We start from the raw sequence: 12463 nt of genomic DNA, 5'->3' as shown, positions 1-12463 counted from the left end.
TCGAACTCCCCCAGTTCTCAGAAGGCTTCAGGCTATCATGCTATCTCCCACACATCTGTCTGACCCCCACTTTAAATGCCCCTGTCCTTACTGGACATATGCTGACACTGACATTTCTGCCCACCATCCATCACAGCCTTATCAGCTCTTCACAGACCTGAGGACGCGTGGCACACTCTGCTGCTTTAAGTTGCTTGGTGTTAAAGTGTACGACAATGACCGTGTGGGTCGCAAAGCCAACGGAAGACACACACACGCGCACTTGGAAGGCCATCATTTGACTTAATGCAAGGTAGAGTTGAGATTAGAACATTCTATTTCAAGTACATTCACATTGTCCAGTATTCTCACGTGAAAGCTTGAACACGCCTATCCTTCAGTTTGCCAGGCCGCTGGGTAGAAAAGCTTGAGCTGAGCAAGGTTGGCAGATATTATTCCTACTGACGGTGGGTGACACAAAGAATCAGGCTGTTAACATGGTGCCACTCATGGGGGGACACTGGTGCATTGGCCTACTTTGGCCTGGATCAGAGCATTATTCCTAATCCAGGAGCTAGTTGTCACACACATGTTCAGGCACACAAACCCCCTCCCACACACACACCGATGCACACATACTCAAACAAACACGCGCACATGCTTCAAATAGTCACGAAAAATACATTCCGTCACATGCAAACAATCATCAGAGACTACTAAAGGCCTTGTTACACCAACACTGCCTGAATATTGCACATATGCTGCAGAGTCACGCAAGTTGAAAACCCTCCCAAAAGCACAATTTTTGCAAGGCTTGCCTCAGCAAGTTCTAGTTAGTGGGTGTACACACATGTAGTTTTTTGTACTACTACTACTACTAGATTTTAGGGGGATTACGGTTCAGGATATGTTTTGGGGTTAAGGTTATGCTTCGGGTTAGGAAAAACTGGAATTTTTGAAATGGACTGAATTGTGAGTCCACACAAGACTAGTAAAACAAACACGTATATGTGTGTGTTCCGGTGAACCATCTTTATAATCTTAAAGTGTAGAAACACACACAGGGACATCTGATCTCCCACCACCTGAACTCAACCATTCTTGCTTTCTTTCCAGTTATCATAGTCTGCCCAATGTAGCGCAGACACAGAAAGGAGCAGTGAGAGACACAGAGATGAGAGAATGGGGGCAAAGTGTTGAAAAGTGAAATAACAAGAGAGTGAGGAACAGAAGGGGCCACAGAGAGGTGAAGCGCAGTAAGAGAAAGAAAGACAGCAAGAGCAGGAAAGTAAGATAGGGCAAGTGGGGGTTGTATGGTTTTGATGGATGATTGAGCCTTTTACAGTCAGACCCCAGGGGGGGGGGAGAGAGAGAGACAGAGAGAGAGAGAGAAGGAGGGGTAGAGAGGAAGAGAGAGAGAGAGAGAGAGAGAGAGAGAGAGAGAGCACAGGCCGGCAAATGTGTGTGTGCCTACATACAGAACCATCCCGTGTACATTGTGTGTGTTTGTGTGTCTGTGGGGGTTAGTGTGTTCCGGCCATGGAGAAGACACTGAATCCACTCAGCGTTAGACACAGCTTGGAGTCTATAGTCAGTATACTGTATGTTCCTTCACATGAAACCACACTAATACTTCACTGATACTACACTATGCATCTTCACACTACACTCAAACTCACAATACACTACTGATACACCTCAAATACACACACTTAACAAAAACATATCTATCCAAAAATAATACAATAACAAAAATAGATGACATGTTTTGGTTTGTCTCTCCGACATCCCCTAAAACTGAATATTTCTCTCACTTTCTTTCTCTCTCTCTCTCTCTCTCTCTCTCTCTCTCTCTCTCTCTCTCTCTCTCTCTCTCTCTCTCTCTCTCTCTCTCTCTCTCTCTCTCTCTCTCTCTCTCTCTCAATCTCTCTCCTTCTGCTTCTGTGCATTCTGTTTCAGTAACCATGATGTCAGAAAGGAATCCTGGCTGTCAATCTACTACATAAAATGACAAAGAAGCATATGATTTTACATGCCATCCCTCTCTGTGCCACTAACACACACACACACACACACACACACACACACACACACACACACACACACACACACACACACACACACACACACACACACACACACACACACAAACACACACACACACATACACCCACACACACACAGGGGAAATGATCTGATTAGCCATATGCTGGACGGTTGTCCAATGCCAAGTAATAGTGGGATGGACAAAAACAGCTGGCCCAGCGTCAAGCTCACTTCCCACACAAACATACACACAATCACACACATACACACAATCACACACATACAGACACACACACACACACACACATACACACAATACACACAGATAAACCCCAATACCATGAAAAGGCTGGAACAACCTGATCATTGCTGCCCACGTCAGAGAAATGGGGGTGAGTGTTTGTGTGTCTGTGGTTTGTGTGTGTCTGTGCGCCTGCAAATGACATTGAATGGAACAAATCCTCTACTAAGACCAACATTTCTCAAAACATGTTTTGTGGTTGACATATATGTTCTTGTATAGCTAGATGTGCATGCATTTACAGTATGTGTGTGTGAGTGGTGGGTGTGTATGTGAAAGAGAGAAATAGGTGAGAGGTAGAGGGCTTACAGTCAGCGTCAGCGAAGAAGAGGAAGCTGAGGAGGAGCAGGCCTGGACTGGCAGAGTGCATTGTGGGACATGTAGGCACCTGCATGCTGTGGCAGCATGTGATCTCACTGCCTCAGTGACCAATAGGATGACAGGATGGAGCCCTCACAACCTGGAGAGAAAGTGATAGAGAGACAAAGAGACGAGAAAAGTTAGCCTGAGACACAGAACTGGGTGGATTTGTACCTAGAACACATAATGACAGCAAATACCAAGCTCACTTAGGCACACACACGCACACACACGCACACACACACACACGCCCACACGCACGGCTCCCTCCAGGCTCTTTGTTCCAGCGGTGCAGCTGCCTCTCCTATTTTCACCTCATTAGCACCGTGCGGTTTGCGTGCATGTGTTTGTGTGTGTGTGTGTGTGTGTGTGTGCCAGATACATGATATAAACAAACAAATACAGTATTGCATTTGGATTTTTGCCCATCCCCACAGTATTGCTGCTATCTTGAAATCTAAAGCAAACTTGAAAATGATTACAGAATATACAATATATTCTGTCTTATTATATGTTTTAATCTATACCCAAGTGAGAGAGGGAGTGAGAAAGTGAATGAAAAAGAGAGAGTATTCTTCTTTATCTATGCGCTTCGTACTGTAGATGCAGTCCCTTTGGCTTAGATTTGTGTACCAGTCTATGTGTACCTGCATACTCTTACATTATAAACAGGATTGTGTGCTTGTGTGTGTGAGAGAGCACAGACTAGATAGTTATCCAGAAGAGGACCAGTGAGAAGAGCCTGGTCCTAATCCTTCCTTCTGAGCGAGCCTATGTGCTCCCCAAATGAAACCAACCACTTCAAAAAGAAAAATGGAGAGGGTTGAGGGGACAACAAAAGAACTCCCAGCTCAACCGAGGCAAAATCTGCCAACACACACACACACACACACACAAACACACAGGATTTTTCACTTAGTTTAGTCCAAAACAATTGCTTTTTGGGATAACCTAGTTCTATCCCTTAACTCAGATTGGCGATGGACTGTTGTGAAGAGGCTGAGGGAGCAGAGAGGGAGCTGGATAGGACCATGAGTTCATCAGGTGACAACCCTGAACAGTGACACAGCATTATGGTGGTGACACGTAGCTTTTAGCTAATGTCACAGGTGCTATGAAGAGCTTACATAGTGTTGGATGGTGTGTGTGTACGTGTGTCGATGTGGCTCGTATTGCATGGCTCTGTTTCTTTTCTCTTTTAATCTATGTCTTGGCCTCTCCTCTTTCGTCCTCCTTCTCTCTCCTTCTCTCTCTCTCTCTCTCTCTCTCTCTCTCTCTCTCCTTCTCTCTCCTCTCTCTCTCTCTTTCTCTCTCTCTCTCTCTCTCTCTCTCTCTCTCTCTCTCTCTCTCTCTCTCTGTCTCTGTCTCTCTCTCTCTCTGTCTCTCTTTCTCCCTCCCCATATCTGGTATCTTAGCCTCCTAATTAAAAGGACAGGCTGTGAAATGTGCCTTTAAATTATGCAGGAGTCTATCCCATGGACATTATAAGGAGGACCACACACCCACCCCCCCCCCCCACACACACACACACACACACAGCAGATTATAATCTGAAAAGAGCCAGCCCACAGTGCCACGGCAGAGAAACATCATTTGAGCAGATTCAGAGCCAGACGTTGAGCCACTCGTGTCCATGAGTCCCTATCAGCCAGCTGCACACTGCTCAGCCCTCCAGCCCTCCATCACACTTATCTCTGGGATGGCTTCTGACAGAGCGCTTCACCAGGGGAGGATGGAGGGAGCGGACTGAGGACAGCATGGAGGGAAGGAGACGGAGGACAGGATGGGAGGAACGAGATGGGGAGGCAGAGGAGACGGGGAGGAGAAGAGCGAACGCCGCGGAAAAGGAGAGAGGAGAAGCGGGAAGACGTGAGGATGAAATAAAGAGAGGGAGAGGGAAGGATGGGTGAAGGGATGACTGGAGTGGGCGGAGGATGAGAAAAGAGCACTACAAAGAGAAGAGAAGGGGATAGAGAGGGAGAGAGAGAGAAAAGAGATAGAAAGAAAGAAAGAGAGAGAGCCCAGATCCTAAAAAGCACAGCTGCAGGGCAACTCTGTCCCGTAGAGAAACAGTCAGTATCTTCATTTGATACGCCAACGCTAGCCTGAGCCACCCAAATGTAATTAGACACACTAATTAACTTATTCCATTTGCCCCTGAATCAGAACGACTGGAGACAGCGTCGCAGAAAAATTCGATGTTTTTGTGTTTACCAACGTTCAACGTCATGGCAACCCACGCAGCGACACCAACACTAATGTTAGCACAGACTGCCGCCGATACAAATCTCACTTTGCTGTCCATCAGGGGTATCAATTTGGGAGTGGCGAAAAAGGAGGAATTGTCCCTGTAAAGGATGACTCACAAAGGTTTAACCTAACTGTCCAGGTCTCAAAGAAAAGTTAATGCTGGTGGATGTTTTTGTGAGACATAGATTGGGTGAGGATTGGCTACTGCCAAAAGGTGCCCTTGTGAGTAGAGAAAGTGAAAAGGACACACACATGCACACTGCAAATACAAGTAGGCATACACAGTAGGAAAATACATGGTTTAAAGGGCACTGTTTATCCTTTCAGGCATACTTGACAGTAGTGTCTGTGGGGACAGAATAGGATGACACACCATGTTAAGAGAGAAAGAGAGATTGCAGTCTTAATTACCTCTCCCTATAGACTGACTCACTTGTATAGTTGCCTACAGCGTGTTTGTGCGTGAACATGTGTGTGTTCCTTGAATTAGCACTAACGAAATCAAGTCTTCCAGGCACATTGGGGTTACACAAACTGTATCACAAAGTACCAAAATAGAAATTAATTTAAAATGTTATCTTTTCCCTAGTTTTGGGGAAATTTTCCAAAGAATTGATGATATGAATGCGATAAAATTGACTGGCCTCTCGCCAAAAACACTAGCCAATTATCACCCTCGGCATTCTGGGTATTTAAGATCTCAGCCCCAACAGGAAATCCATACTGACTCAGAGGAAGAGAAGAAAATGTGCTTGATTGATGTTTAAGTCTGTCTGGGTGTTCTCATCCTGCTCCCTCTCCCCTCCTGTCTCTCTCTCTCTCTCTCTCTCTCTCTCTCTCTCTCTCTCTCTCTCTCTCTCTCTCTCTCTCTCTCTCTCTCTGTCTCTCTCTCTCTCTGTCTCTCTCTCTCTCTGTCTCTCTCTCTCTCTCTCTCTCTCTCTCTCTCTCTCTCTCTCTCTCTCTCTCTCTCTCTCTCTCTCTCTCTCTCTCTCTCTCTCTTGGCTCCAGTCCCTGCCTTTATGTTCCCTTTTTTACCCTATCATCTCCCCTCCCTCTCTTTGCTCTCTCTTTCTTTGCCCTTCACCATAATATCTCCAAACAACCAGTCATTTCCGACAGTAAAGGACTCTGTTCTGACAGCCTTTCAAGCATGGCTGGCTCTTCTATTTGAAGAACATCAATCCTGATCCTCCATTTAGAAGAAATACTCAATTAATACATTCTTACATTACCCAGAATTATACACCCATTGTGCGGGAGGAAGGCTTCTGTCTTATTGACAGCCCTCAGCGATCTAGGCTGGACAGGGGGACCAGTAAGAGCAGGCTTGGGAGGGGCTAACACAGCTGTGAGAGCCCAGGCTGTGGCTGGTCCCTGGCAAGAGGCCATACAGTCTGATTGAATTGGGGAGTGAGGGACAACAAAAAGAGAGCGAAAGAGAGGGTGGAAAGAAAGAGTGAGTGTGTGAGAGAGTGTAAAAGAAGGGAGAGAAAGAGAGGGGCGAGATAGAGAGAAGGGGAAAGAGGGACAGACGGAAGCACAGAGAGAGAGGTGGGGAGGGGAGTGGATTAGTAGGGGAGAAATCAACAACATTTAATTACCCATTTACCCAGCCTTAAATGGAACATTCATTGAACATTAATTGAGCGTCACATTAGTGAGAGGGTCATGCAGCCAGCAGTGGAGCAACAGCAGGAGCTGTGTGTGTTATTATGTGTATGTGTAATTATGTGTGAGTACAGAACACTATTCAACATGTATCTTCAACAGGTTTTAGTTGCTTGTGTCTTACAGTAATGTGTGTTGAATGTAGGTTTCTGTTTGTGTGTGTGTCATTTAAGTGACTTTCTGGCATTTCGATTATTCAAGCCTTTAGCAATAGAGGGTTCTGAACTGAAGGGAAAAGTGCATGTCAGACTCAGTCCTCTTTGTAATGTGTTTTAGTGTTTGGATTAAAGGATGGGTGGATGGATGGATAGACCGATGGGCATACTGCTCTCTTTGTAAGTGTAGAATAAAAGACAGCCAATATATACAGCTCTGGAAAACATTGAGAGACCACTGCACCTTTTTCATTCAATAAAAAAAAGACAATTTTGAGTGAGGAACAGAAGGGTAAAATGTAATAAGAGGCCACTGGAAATGTCCCCATCTGTTCCCCACTCAAAATTCTCAACCTTTTTTAAAATGAAAGGAAAAAGTTGCAGTGGTCTCCAGAGCTTTATATGTATATATATACATACACACACACACACACACACTCGCAGACTACTCCGCCTGTGCAGTTCATACTCCACCTTGATTGGCATAAACACACAACCTTTTCATATGATTGTGCTTTCCTACAGAGGGGTTTTATAACACAGACACATTATACCATCTGTTATATCTACTAAAAACAGGATCTGTTCTTCAGAAAGTAGAAGGAGGTTAGAGGCTAACTCTTCACTTACTGGCCTGATTCTACCTTCATATACTGTCTTGGCCACATCTTTATGGGAATATTCATATGAAATGAATGATTTCTTGATAGATTTGATACATTTTTCTATTCATATGCACCCTGTTATGTCAATTCTTGTCAATAGTCTATTATGTAGTCGTATGCATTAGTCAGTATTGGCCTTTCTGTGTCGGCACTCTAATGTGCTGTTGGCCTGATAACCATTACACACCCACACGCACACACACATGCATTCCCATACATATACACATGAAAGCACACACACACACAAGTTATTGACCCTACTTCCTCATTGAAGCAGACTGAGTGAACATCCTGTGCTTTCTAAGTCACCCTTGTTGCGAATCAAACCACTCTGTAGTTCATGAACCCGGATTGGCTCCATAAACTGCATACTGTGGTCATACTGTGGTGTGCCACCGGTCCAGAGATGGACGCTCTGTTTCGCAATCAGCATATTTTCCACTTCTTTTCTGACACAATGATGGATTTCACTCCCTGGGTCGCTACAGAGCGTGGTTTTGAATGCAACGGGCAGTCATCTGCCTCTGGACGGTTGTTGTGGTCCTAGATGTCCCACGTTCACCCATCGTGGATGTTCACACATGGCGGACTCATGACACGACTACAGAAGGTCAGATAAAGGTTGAGATGGAGTCCAGATAAATCCAAGAATACATGAATTCAGAGCGTGTTATTTGGACCAATGCTTTCTGAGATGGTGTCTTCCGTGCATGTGAATGAACACTGGAGCCTGTGGCTCACGTCTGTAGTCCAGTTGAAGGTCATGGCGGGTCCAGCAGGAGAGGGGGTACAGAAATACAGACCTGATCAATTGTCTCAGATGTCACGCACGATCACGGATGGAGTCGCGTCTCTCTTTCATCTGCTGGTCGATGTCTGATCGATAGGGAGGGAGGGCGCGAACACTGTGTGTGCGGCAACTCTGACTCTTCCAACGGCGTGTGAGTGTGTTCTGACACACGCAACAACAACAAACGCCCTAGGGTGACACTGTGCCAGATTGTGAAAGTGACATGGGCTTCTACATGTTTCTATGCAGAAAAGTGCATGAAAGTGAAGTCAAACAGAGGGCGTGAGGGGACAAATCACCATGAGACTGTATATGTCATGAATGCTGGTTTGAGTATTCCACAGGATCCCCAGAGAGAGAAAGGTAGAGAAAGAGAGAGAGAAAGGTTGAGAAAGAGAGAGAGAAAGGGAGGGAGGGAGAAGCAGGAGGGAGACAAAGCAAAAAGAGAATACAGAAGAAAAGGGGTGGAAGAGGAACGTATCGTGAGAAAATGCAAGAGAAGGCAATGAGCGTGGGGAAAAAGAGAAAGAGAGAGGGAAGGAAAGGAGGGGGGGGGGGAAGCAAAGAGGAAAGGAGAGAGAGAGAACCCATATCCCCTGAAGCTCAATAATTAAGAGTTGGAGGTCATAAATAAATGATAGGGGCTTTTTCTACGAGTGCTTGTCTCAGAGAGGGGAGAAGGCAGGACGAGCAGGGCACTAAGTACACCACCGATTAAAAATGGATGCCTCGAATGCGGGGGCCCGTCCACGGCGCAGGAGAACGTTGTGACAGCAGTTGCCTTGGAAACCAGGCCCCCAAATGGCCCATGGTTGTCACGGTGAATCACATCATACAACCTTGCTCTCCCCGGTGCTGGGGGCTTCCGACCGTGATGATGTCAGAGCGGAAGTCGGTGTGTGTGTGTGTATGTGTGGCCGTCTGTGTGTGTCCATCCGCCGTTAGAAGTTTGCCCTACTTTTTGAAGTCTGGCTAGTTTGGGTTGCTGGTTCGATTCCCTGTGGGTAGCTGCCATCTGCTAAGTGACTGTATCATAGTGACAGGTGAGAGCATGACTCCTGTCTGACACAAGTCTGTCACTTCTGTCAAAGATGGCTTTTGAAAAGCCCGGAAGAGAGGGGGGAGCAAAAGAAAAAGGGAGAGAAATAGACCGACAAAAAGCTAGTGTATGTATGTGTGTGTTGTGTGAGTGGTCCCAGGTGGAAAACCAAGTCTATTCAGTACAATTGTTACACACACTGGGTATGAGGATGATAGATGTGGCCAATGCGTATTCACTAATGATGTCACCGGTCAGTCCTTCCTCCCATTGGACAACAGTCTCGGCGGTCATGGGAGGGAACATTTGAGGACACCAGCATCCAATACAACAGCACAACATCCTCAATCTGAAGTAAATACGACAATACAACACTGACCGTAATCTGGGATGAATAAAACAGTAACATTCTTGAGATTAAGACTGATATGGAGATTAAGGGAAACCATGCAACGTTAATCTGCAACGCTTGATAGAAAATAACTAAACTGCAGCCTACTCTGAATCAGCAAAGTGTCTCATTTATCTGAAGCACAAGCCCAATCGAAATTAGCTATAAACTACTGGTAATGTTAAACACTTAAATAAAACTACATCATGTGCAGAACCTTTGTCAAATTAATCTTTCAGCCAACACATGAACTGTGCTGACAATATGAATAAGACTGGACATGATTGATAGCTCATTGCTCGTTGATGCTGTATAAGAATATTGGTATTTCAGAACGCGTTTCATTAAAAGGGTGCTTTTGTTACTTCTGCAGGTGTCCTGGCGGTCGTACTAAAGCCAGATAAATCACAAAGCTGGCTTCATCTGAGGCATCGTTTGTGATGGATAGAAGCATGTGTATGAGAGGACGTGGAAGTTGCCCTTGTCAAGATATTGAAGCGACGGGAGAAAAGAGAGAGGGATGAAAAGAGGGGGGGAGGGGATCCGGTCTGCCTGTCGTCTGGGAAGAGGACACAAGGTCTAATATGCCATGTGAAGAGCCTCGTTTGTCACCTGTTTGTCTTCGTAAACAGACATGCTCACAATGCCGTATGTGTGCATGTGCGTTTTCCACGTGTCTGTGTCCTGTGTTTGTGTAGTGCCTTCACATATGTGTGTGTGTGTGTGCTTCTGTGGTATAATGTGAACGTGTGGGCTTGCGTATGTGACTGTTTTCTTTCCGCAGACTTTGCCTCGGGGGGCTAAATACTGCACTTTAAAAAAGGAAACTCTAATTGAACACGTCTATGAATGAATGTGCTTGATCCTTATATGGATTATGTTTGCTTTGTGAAAGTCATTCCTGAGATGCTTGAACTATAAAAGAACACATACACACATCCAAAGGGCAGACTACACAGTATAGTTCTGCACAGCATTCTTTCTTGCATGTCATCCAAGCAGTACTTTTTCAAATGATTGTGCTTGAACACACACACACACACAAACACATTCAGAAACATGCACACACACGCACAACTCCAGCCACGGTCCATCTTCCTTGGCAGAGCTACTGTGTATCCTCAGTGGATTGGTCCAAATCAATGCCAGGCGGGACTCTCCAGTAAGCCACCATTTCATTGGCTAGGCTCCAACCCTGGAAACACTGTTAAATAGCCTATGAAGGGAGTTGCGTTGCCAAGCAGTTTAATTTGTATACACACAGGGACAGAAACTGAAAAAAGGTAGTATGTGTGTGTACGTAACAGAAATAGAGGAAGAGAAAGAGGGGGGGAAGAGGAGAGAAAGGCCTAGAAGCCAAAAGCAGAGTCTGACTCAATCCTAAAGCTCAATAGGAAATGAATGTGGAATTCAGACCTCATTTCAGTGATTGTCATATCTCATCTGGACTAGCAGGCAGCATACGCTTACTGACCAATGTCTGATAGATCTCACACAAATACACGCACTCTTTAAGATTATTACACAAAGACTAGGATTATAATCTCATTTGACGTTTCCTAGTTGATATGCTGATTCACCAGGTTGAAACCAGTCTGGCCTGCCAGTCCAATGTGTGTGTCTGTGAGTGGGTACGTCTGTGTTTGTGTGTGTGAGTTTGTGTTACATGGTGACACAAATCCATCACACAGGCTTGTCTGTCTAAAAGGAAAAGACTGGGACACACGCACACACACACACACACACACATTCACACTCAAACATATGTATACACACACACACACACACATTCACACACACATGAGGGAGAGGCAGGCGCTTTTGGGTCAGGGGGGTGAAAGTGATGAACAGATGGAGAGAGAGACCTCCCTGATTAGAACAAGGCTTTGGGAAGAGTCTCTCCTCACTACATCACGTGTCTATATGAGACACATCAGAGAGAGAGAGAGACAGAGAGAGATACAGAAAGAGAGACAGACAGAGAGAAAAAGAGAGAGATACAGAAAGAGAGACAGAGAGACATTATCAACCGGCTGAATATGAAAAGTAGGTGTGAGTACACTAGACTGAGGGAGAAAAGACAAGGCTGTGGCACCGTGGCTATCTAGGAAACATTTAAATGTTCTACACACACACACGCTCACAGAGAAACAAAAGATGCTAGAGAGATGACCTAGTGGAGAAGTTCGACCTCACCAATAATGCTTAGAAATAACTCATCCTGTTCCCCTTCACTTCTTCTCACAAGTATAGAATGTTAATAGAACTTCACGCCTAATTTCTAGATTCTAGATTAACGTTTACTTGCTGCATTGTCGAGCGCTTCTACTGTGACAAGGCTTCTGCATTGTGGTAACACTGCGCAGTGTTGTGTTATATCAATAGTACTGTACGAATGTGGGCTTGAAACACTGGATACCTAACTGAGCATCTCATTGGTTTATCGACGCTGATGCCAAGAGAGAGAGGGAAGGGGTGGGGGCAGAGAAAAAGGAAGAGAGACAAGAGACTGTGACAGGAAGATCTGGGGGCAGAGAAACAACTAGTAATAGAGGTAAAGAGAGAGTGAAAGAGAGGGATTAATAGAGATAGAAAGACAGATGGTAAGAGAGGTATAGACAGAGAGATAGAGACAGGAAAGACGGCTCTGTAACTTTAGAAGACTCAAAACAAAAGTAACCTTGTTATTTCAGAGAGCCCCCCCTGCCTTTCGGCTTCTTAAACAGGAGGAGGAAGAGGAGGGGGAGGAAGGGAGGAGGAGAGGAAGGGAGGAGGATATGAGGGGAAGAGGTGGACGTAATGGATTTCTCTTAGACTCT

At 45.3% G+C, this 12463-nt stretch overlaps 1 protein-coding gene across 1 annotated transcript in view; it reads right to left on the bottom strand.

Moving 5' to 3' along the window:
• Positions 1-12463, bottom strand: part of ptprdb (protein tyrosine phosphatase receptor type Db) — a 79523-nt gene that overhangs the window by 37305 nt on the left and 29755 nt on the right. Inside the window, exon 6 of the mRNA XM_047044443.1 lies at positions 2636-2786. Within this exon, the coding sequence (XP_046900399.1) occupies positions 2636-2720 (85 nt within the window). The 5' untranslated portion in view covers positions 2721-2786. The remainder of the gene's footprint in view (positions 1-2635; positions 2787-12463) is intronic.

Source organism: Hypomesus transpacificus, chromosome 22 (genome assembly GCF_021917145.1).
Source record: "Hypomesus transpacificus isolate Combined female chromosome 22, fHypTra1, whole genome shotgun sequence".
Taxonomy (NCBI): Eukaryota; Metazoa; Chordata; class Actinopteri; order Osmeriformes; family Osmeridae; genus Hypomesus; species Hypomesus transpacificus.
The sequence above is the reverse complement of the archived record's forward strand: the minus strand, read 5'-3'. Positions and strand labels throughout refer to the sequence as shown.